The sequence below is a fragment of the Ammospiza caudacuta genome, chromosome 4 (genome assembly GCF_027887145.1).
Source record: "Ammospiza caudacuta isolate bAmmCau1 chromosome 4, bAmmCau1.pri, whole genome shotgun sequence".
NCBI lineage: Eukaryota > Metazoa > Chordata > Aves > Passeriformes > Passerellidae > Ammospiza > Ammospiza caudacuta.
This window is the reverse complement of record NC_080596.1, coordinates 76,510,412-76,518,953: the sequence shown is the minus strand read 5'-3', so window position 1 is coordinate 76,518,953 and position 8,542 is coordinate 76,510,412. Positions and strand designations below refer to the sequence as shown.

The window sequence follows — 8,542 nt, the reverse complement described above, 5'->3', positions numbered from 1 at the left end:
CACAGAATCTTTAAGGTTGCCTCTGCCCCATCCCTGCTGGTTGCCCTCAAAGTGTTCATTACCAGATTTTTATCAATCAGTATTAACAGGAGCTAAAAAAGCACCTTTGTGCTGTGGAGAGGAGTGCCAAGGAGCTTTGTCACAGCTTTCCAGCCCATCTGAGTTCTTTTGGTATCGTGGATATTTTTGCCCCTGATGAGGGAGAGAATGATGCATCTGACTCCATCTTATCAGAAGGCTCATTAATTACTTTATTATACTATCTTATTCTATATTTTATTACACTATATTACATTACATCTAAACTGAATCTGCCAAGCACTCAACTGCCCAGAATCTCGTGGCTGTCAGCCCACAGTCCTGACACAAACATACACACTTGGCCCTGCTAGGCCAAGGAAACAAAACTCCATCACTCTGGGTAAACAATCTCCATTTTGCATTCCACTTTTGCAGAAACACAGGCACAGCAAATAGGATAAGAATTGTGTTTTCTTTCTCTGATGTTCAGAAAACATGAAACCCAGAAATATTCTTGGGAAGAATTGTGCCTTGCTTTTCTCTGTGAAGAGAAATGTGGCTACACTTTGGTACCAGCCCCTTTCCCCTGTGCAGAGCCAGCCGTGGCATTTGCCCTGCTCAGTGTCCTTTGGGAAGTGCTCAGGATGCTGCAGAATCCAGCCTGGTCCTTTTGCCAGGGTTGTGTCCAGGAGAATGTTGAAGTCATGCAGGAAAGAAATGTCTGTTTTGTGGTACAAGCTCGCATCTGTCCCCTGCCAGGTCCTTCCTGGCCATGCTCAGGCTCCTGCAGGGGAGGGTCCGTGGCTTCTTCCTGTCTGTCTGAGGCAGGGAGGGCAGTGGGATTTACTGGGAATTACTGGGAATTTACTGGGATTTACGGGGAATTACTGCCTGTGGATGCGAAGCCGCAGCCTCCGCCGCAGACCTGGGAAGAGACAAGAGACAAGAGACAGTGTCCATCAGTGCTGGCCCCTCTCCCAGCTGTCCGTGCCCTCCTGGGCTGTGCCAGGGCTGGCCCCTCAGGGTGGTGGCAGCAAACTCACGGTGCAGGCAGTAGGCGGTGGGCACCAGGCTCAGCAGCAGCAGCAGGACAGCAGCAGCCAGAGGGATCCAGACCAGGGGACTGCAGGGACCTGGGGACAGGAGAGCACTCAGCACCTGGCACCACCCTGCCCCAGCAGCCTTGGGGCTGGGGAAGGGAGGAAAGCAAGGCACTCAGAGGGGTGGTGAGGATGTGACCATCACGCTGGGGTAACCTTTGAAGGATGCACCACACAACCACAGAATGGGTAAAGCTGGAAGAGAGCACAATGGGTCACCTGGGCCAACCTCCCTGCTCAAGCAGGGTCATCCCAGAGCACAGGGCACAGGACTGTGTCCAGGTGGCTTTTGCATATTTTTGATAAGGGGTGTGATGGTGTTCACAGGGGTTCTTAGATTGGGGAAGAGACAAGGATTTGACTCCATGTTTCAGAAGGCTGATTTATTATTTTATGGTATATATTACATTAAAACTATACTAAAATAGAAGAAAAGGTTTCATCAGGAGGCTAGCTAAGAATAGAATAGCAAAGAATGATAACAAAGGTTTGTGGCTCGGGCTCTGTGTCTAAGCCAGCTGGGCTGTGATTGGCCATTAATTACAAACATCTTACATGGATTAATCACAGATCTACCTGTTGCATTCCACAGCAGCAGATAATCAATATTTACATTTTGTTCCTGAGGCCTCTCAGGTTCTCAGAAGGAAAAATCCCGAGGAAAGGATTTTTCATGAAAGTTGTCTGTGACAAGGGAGACTCCACAACCTTTCTGGACAGCCTGTTCTGGTGCTCAGTCCCCCTCACGGTGAAAAAGGCACTGCAGGGAACTTGACTCTGAGGTCATGAGACCCTAAACTGAAATCCATCCTGCCCCTAAACCTGTGGATGTGCCAGGGAATCCCTCCTAGAGGCAGAAGTCTGTCCAGAGCGGTGTGTCCATGTGCACCCAGACAGCCGCTCCTGCAGGGTGACCCTGTGGTGGCCCCACCCCAGGACAAACCCAGCTGAGCCCTGAGGACCCAGGAGCTCAGCAAAGCCCTTTTTTCCAGGAGCTGGCACAGTGCCATACCTTCCCTGCTGGCAGCTTTCCTTTTGGTTGTGCGCGGCGGAGGCTTTTTGGACACTGGTGTCTGCGTGGTCTTTGGAGGCAAAACATCAACTGGGGAAAGGAGAAAAGGAGGCTGTGAGTGTGGCAGAGACATCTCCAACAGCAGCCAAGAGAACCAGCCTTGAACCAGCCCCCAGCAGTGACCCCCTCACTCAGAGGGGTGAGCTTCACCTCACCTGAGCCTCTTGGGCTCACAGAAGTTACCAAGAGCTTTTAAAAGTGTTAATCAAATAATGCACCAGGTAACAAAGGCTAATGCAGGAAAAACCCCCAAATTTGCTTCAGTGACATTTGCTGCCAAGCATCATCTCACCAGAATTGCACAAAACCATCGGTGAAACCATTTCAGCAGCACTGGAATGTTTTAAGGGATCCCTGGATTTTTTTCCTTATTCACATTGCTCTAATCTTTGCTCAAGATTTGATTTTTTTTTCTGATAAAATGAGGGTAGGATTTATTATAGTGTATCTAAATTCAAACAGAACATATTTGTTTCAGAATAAAGTTGGCCAGGAAAATATGCCAGTAATGTCATTAAATAGCTGCATGTCTGACTCCTCAAACCATATTTATTCAAAATTTTAGGTGATTGAAAACTATTTTTTAATTCAAAATTTTATTCAAAAATTTAGGTGACTGAAAAATATTTTTTTCTCCTGTTTCTATCCAGGATGTAGATTCTTACAGAAACTACCATTCTTTTACATGAGAAGATGAGACATCAGGGCTCTGGGATTTATCTGGACAACTTCTCCCTTAAATGATAATAAACGTAGGGAAAAGAAACTTAAAGACAAATTGTTTTATCATGAGAACTAAAAGGAAAAAAAGAAAATATCCAGCCAAGCCTGTCTTCCCAGAGCACCTGCTGCTGTTTACTTTTTAATTGGTGTCCTTGATCAAGCTGCATGTTAAGCCTGTTTTTCATGCTTTGCACAGAGATATGTGCCCAGCTGCTAAAAAACAATTCTCCTTTATCTTAAACCAGCTTTTCTCTGAGCCTGCAAGAATCCAAAAGGGATTTCTCATGCAGTTCAAGGTACAGAGTGTATTTGCAAAAAAACCCCAGAAAAACTGGGACACTGGGTCCGCTTTAGAGCCAGAAGTGGCATTTTGGTTAAATAAGTTATTTGTATCTTAGTTAAATAAGTTATTTGTCTCCCTAAAAGTCTGCAAAAATAGAGGCTGAATCCCACTTCAAATGCATTCTTTTTTCTGCATCAACTACTGTTTTGTGGTCAAAGGGAAAATGGGCTGAAAAGGGCTTCTGTATGCCCCAGACGTCTGTAAAGCCTCTCTCCTCCCACAACACCTGCAGAAAAATGTTATTCCTGTTGGGATCTCCCCAGGAATAGTGGGCTGTGAGCTTTGAGGAATAAACCCCATTTCAATATTTTTTTTTGAAGGGGTGATCTTGAAAGTTGCCATCAGATCCACCCCAGAGATGTGAGGGGTGATGCTCTCTAGCCTTGATGCTGCTCTTGTCACTTGGAGTGAGAGTAAGGAAGAATTAGGGGATGGAAGGACCTGTGAGCTGAGCAGGGCACACATCCAGCTTGGGGAATAAATCCCATTTCATGTTTTTGGGGTTTTTTTGAGGGGATGTTCTTGAAAGCTGCCATCAGATCCACCCCAGAGATGTGAGGGGTGATGCTTTCTGGCCTCAGTGCTGCTCTTGTCACTTGGAGTGAGGGTGAGGGAGAATTATGGCATGGAAGGACCTGTGAGCTGAGCAGGGCACACATCCAGCCTCCCATCCAGAGTACAGCAGGGAATGAGGAAAACACAGGGCATGGCAGTACCAGGACTTCCCAAGGAAATCCTCGAGCACTGGGAGCAATGCTGTGCTCAAGGCATGCCCACAGCAAAGCAACTGCTGATGGCAGAAGGACTATCACACAAAGCTGACTAAATTTTAGCCATTTTCTGTATTTTCTGCAACTGCTGATGGCAAAAGGATCATCACACAAAGCTGACCTAAATTTTAGCCATTTTCTGTATTTTCTGCATTTTCTGCTTTATCCGATCTCAGAGACAAAACCCAGAGCCCCAACCTTGCAACTCAAAAATTGGGAAGAATCAAATCACCCCTTTGCCAGGCTCATCACAGCTACTGGTGGCACATTTTGGAAGCCCGAGGGTGCAGCTTACCCACAGAGAGCTGTGTGCCAGTGCCCAGGAGCAGCTGGGAGGACTGGAACGCGGAGCAGTAGTAGATGCCGCTGTCTGAGGGCTGCAGGTGGCTGATGTGCAGGCTGTAGGAGCTCTGGGACCTTGCCTCATGGACACTGAACTTGTCCTGCCTCACACCTGGGCCATAGGTGGCTCTGCCCATTGTGTTGGAGAACAACAAGAACTGGAATTGTTGCCTCTCCTGGCTCCAGCGGTACCAGTAGACCCCGGTGTGCTCCTTCTTCAGGTCACAGAGGATTTCAGTTTTATTGCTGGTTTGGGTTAGAATATGCCCTGGAGTTTGGGCTAGTAGCAGAGTTGTATAAAAACCTAAGGGAAAAGAGAAATATACAGTTATTATTTTAATTTCATTGTTTTTCTTCTGTGCAAAATACCGATTTTCTTTATGGGCTTAATAAAATCACAGTAGACACACAGACCAGGGGAGTCACACAAGTGAGAAACAGGAGCATTTTTTATCAGGATGCTCCCATATTCCCTCAGAGGCCTTTTTGGGTTTCCCAGTTATTGTTTTGGCCAGGCCAAATTATACAGGCAGATTTTCTCTGTAAACATTTCTATAGGAAGGAGGCAGACTGACAGGGAGAGGGATGGGAGGGATGGTTTTGAGGGTCTCCTGGGGGCTGTATGTGCAGGGAAGAGCATCCCTGCCTGCCCCTGTGAATGCCCCTCTCCTGCCCTCCTTACCTTTCTCATTTTTCAGACATTTTACTCCTTTTCCAACAAATTTTAGTGCCTCTTAACAGATTTGCCATATTTTTCTTCTTACAGATACAACACGGATAAACATTTCAGGGGCAGAAAAAGAGACCAAAAAACATGCAAAACATGTCAAAATGAGCCAATTTGATATTAGTCTTCAGACAATAATATTTTTCAAAGGAATTTTGAGACATGGGGAAGGAGAGGGAGTGAGGGGCAGCGGTGGGGTTCAAAGCTTTGGTTTGGCATCACATCTCCCTGTTTGGGCTTTGCAGCTTTGTGGAAATTATCAGAGTCTTGTTTGGCCCAGGCAGATGTGAGGGGTGTCCTTGTGGAAAGGATAACAGGTAACTTGTGATCCTTGCTGTTCAGCAAACAGTCCTGCAAAGCTGCAGATACTCTGAGCCCTAGTGGAAAACAGCTCTCTGCAGATAAGGGCACTCCTGCTGCCCCCATCTCTTTCCCAGGCTTGTTTTAAAGTTGTGCAAAAAGCTCAATAATATGTTTCTTGTCTTTATTTTTAACTTTAAAATGTTCCTTTTTCTTCAAAATCTGAAGTTGCTTACAGCAGTTTTTTCAGCCTCATGCAGCCCTGTGGTGTGGGGATGGATGGGCACGACCCAAGAACATCTAAAGGCATTAAAGTGGTACAAGGTCCTGATGTCTCCCATGTTCCCAATGGGACAGGCAGAGGAGAGGGCTCTGGTGGCTGACAGGGGTCCAGAGCCTTTCTCTGTTCCCCCCACCAAGGACCCCAGTGCTGCAGAACACTAACATTGTAATGACAATATTCCAGTGTTGCACAGCAGCTGCAGCATTTCACCACATCCTCTGGCTCTGTGACAGCATTAATGTCTCTTTTTATTAAATTATATCATCTTAAGGCTTTAGAGAGGTTTAAGTTCTCTCAGATTAAGAAAGAATTAAATTTAGGGTTTAAGTTCTCTCAGATTTTGTCATGGCAAACACCTGTGTGGTTTTTCAGGGGATGAAATGTGTGTGGCACATGGGGGCTTCAGGGCCTCCTTGAGTGCCCTGAGGTCGGGCTCTGCTGGGCATGGGAAACATAACTCTCCATGAAAAACTTATCTTTGACCTGTTGGAGACATTGTTATGTAAGTCAGAAAAGATAAGAAGAGATTCTGCAAGATCTCAACTCAGTGGCAGTGGTCAGCCAGGAGTGAGCTGGGATGGAGACAGAGAAGAAAACTCATCCTCAGTCATACCTTCAACCCCAAAACCTCTCTGTTCCCTTTCCTGGTGAATATTCAGGGGCACCATGGGGAATCACAGTGCTTGGCCAGAGCAGCCTGCAGCAACATAAAGATTACCCCTTTTCCTTTTGCATGGGCAAAGCAAACTCCCATTTATTGAGGTTTTCTCAGTGGGCTCCCCACCTCACAGATCTATAGGATACCAGAACCTGTAAGGCAGAATGGTTTTACAACACACTAATTCCAGCTGTGTTCCTTGGAAATACTCAGTCTTTGGATGATTTAGAAAATTTGGGATGTTTGTCATCTTTGTGTTACACAGGCCATGGAGAGAGGATTTGTTTTAACTTCTCCATTAGCAGCTTCATCTGCACTGAGGAGTAAAAACTCTGTGGTGTCTATACCACTATGTGTGGAAATATGAACAGAATATAGAATAGAGTGGAATGGAATGGGATGGGATGGGATAGGATGGAATAGAATAGAATAGAATAGAATAGAATAGAATAGAACTATTTCAGTTGGAAGGGAACCACAGCAACCAACTGGTCCCACTTTCTGACCAGTTCAGGGCTGACCAAAACCTAAAACATGTCATTAATAGCATGATCCAAAGTGATTTGAAATAGGCAATAATACCCTGTAGATCTCTACTGTGATGGTATATTTAATCTGCCATCATCCAGCTGCTGGAGTGTGATGGAGGAGAGGCTCCAGCAGGATTTTAGGTGCCCTCAACCCCTAGGAGATATGTTGCTCTTACCTGGGATCTGGAGGCAGATGCAGAGATGGAGCCATGGCCAGGCCATGGTGGCGGACTCGGTGACAGAGGGGTTTAGTGCCAGCTCCCCCTTTCCCCTCGCTGTCACCTCTTGGTGGCAGGGCTGGCTTCCCCTCAGGAAGTCCTTGCCCCTCTCTGTGCAGATCTCTCAGCAGCAGCTGCCAAAGAGCAGCACCTGGAGCCTCAGCCTGGCAGCTTCTTCTGCGCCGAGCCCCAAACCCAAGAGTCCGTCAGGGCAGCACCCTTTGCTCTCCTCCAGCACTTCTCAGGGTACCTTAAATCCCCTTCAGAAAAATAAAACCCCAAAAACTCACTGATTTTTAATTTCTTCAGATTTCTTCATATTTCACCACTTAGTTATTCCTCCTTCTTTTAATCTACTTCTATCAAAAATTTACAAATGTAGGACCATGGCCTTAAAGATAAAAGAAGGAAAGTGTGAATTTTGGCTGGTTTTCTCCCTGTTGAAATAAAAAAGCTTTCAAGATAAGGAAAAGATGCAGTTTGATCTGTGGAGTTTTTTCTACAGCAGAATTTATAGCAGGTGTTTTTCTCTGAAAAATGCTGAACACCAGACCAACCCAACATAAAGCAGAGATGTGAAGCATCACAGAAAGCTTTGAAATCAAGAGTAAGAAACCTCAAACAAATTTGTGGCTGAAAAACCACAAAAATGAGGAAATTCTGCTGGGGCTTTCCACCTCAGAGCATGTGCTGCTTCGGTAGCTGTGACAGCATGCAGCTCATAGGCAGAAATATTTAAATGATAAAGTATCAGAATGACTTTGAAATGTCTGGGAGGAAGAGGTCTGAAGCACTTGGGGTTTAGGATTCAAAGACAAGTACATGAGGTGAAATTACAGAGATGAACTGGTGTCAGCAGACTTCAATATTTTCCTGTTTGGGAAAAAAATTGAAATTATTTTTATTTGCTGCCATCTTGGCTGCAAAGTGACATTCAGTTTTCTTTTCTGTCCCTCTCATGCAGATACTTGTGGTCCTTACAGTGCCCAGCATCTCCTCAGAAAAGGAAATTTCACATGGGGGCACTTAGAAACCTCCCCCAGGGTTGAGCTGGCAGATGAATAGGAAAACCAATATTGCATCTTGTACACTGTGAGCTTTTGGTCTGTTTTATACCAGATTTTTCAGTGCTGCTGTAACACATCCTCTCCCCATTTCTGTTTAAATTAATTTCCTGCTCAGAGCGGGTCGCTAGCTGCAAAACCCTTGCCACAAAACACTCATCTGCTAAACTTCAGGGTGGGCTGAATGGCTCCTTAACTCTTTCCTGGCAGGAGAAGGCAATTTTAGAGTTTTCAAACCCATTTCAGTGCTTTAAGCTCTTGTTTCCAGAGCTGAGCCCTTGATGTGGGTTGCAGCAACACCTGCCTCTGCTGCCCTCACCTTCTGCTCACCTGTCCCCTTTTGTTTCACATCACCCTGAGATTGGGCCCTCCCTAAAATGAGGTGAAACAC

The 8,542-nt window shown here is 45.8% G+C and overlaps 1 protein-coding gene across 1 annotated transcript; it reads right to left on the bottom strand.

Moving 5' to 3' along the window:
- Positions 1-357: 357 nt before the first annotated feature.
- CD8B (CD8 subunit beta) lies at positions 358-7,531 on the bottom strand. Its single transcript, XM_058804095.1, has 5 exons — positions 7,046-7,531; positions 4,325-4,675; positions 2,134-2,223; positions 1,065-1,154; positions 358-946 (listed from the first exon to the last, which is right to left on the bottom strand). Exons 1-5 carry the CDS (start codon positions 7,089-7,091, stop codon positions 906-908), a joined length of 618 nt encoding a protein of 205 aa, XP_058660078.1. The 5' UTR covers positions 7,092-7,531; the 3' UTR covers positions 358-905.
- Between the last annotated feature and the right edge of the window lie 1,011 nt (positions 7,532-8,542).

What these genes read in the sequence shown, in the direction of transcription:
- CD8B (XM_058804095.1), bottom strand. Translation starts at nt 7,091, where the DNA reads ATGGCCTGGCCATGGCTCCATCTCTGCATCTGCCTCCAGATCCCAG. An exon ending in GAAAGCTGCCAGCAGGGAAG is followed by an intron (nt 1,155 to 2,133) that starts GTATGGCACTGT and finishes TCCTGTCCCCAG; the next exon opens with GTCCCTGCAGTCCCCTGGTC. An exon ending in CACCGCCTACTGCCTGCACC is followed by an intron (nt 947 to 1,064) that starts GTGAGTTTGCTG and finishes GTCTCTTCCCAG; the next exon opens with GTCTGCGGCGGAGGCTGCGG.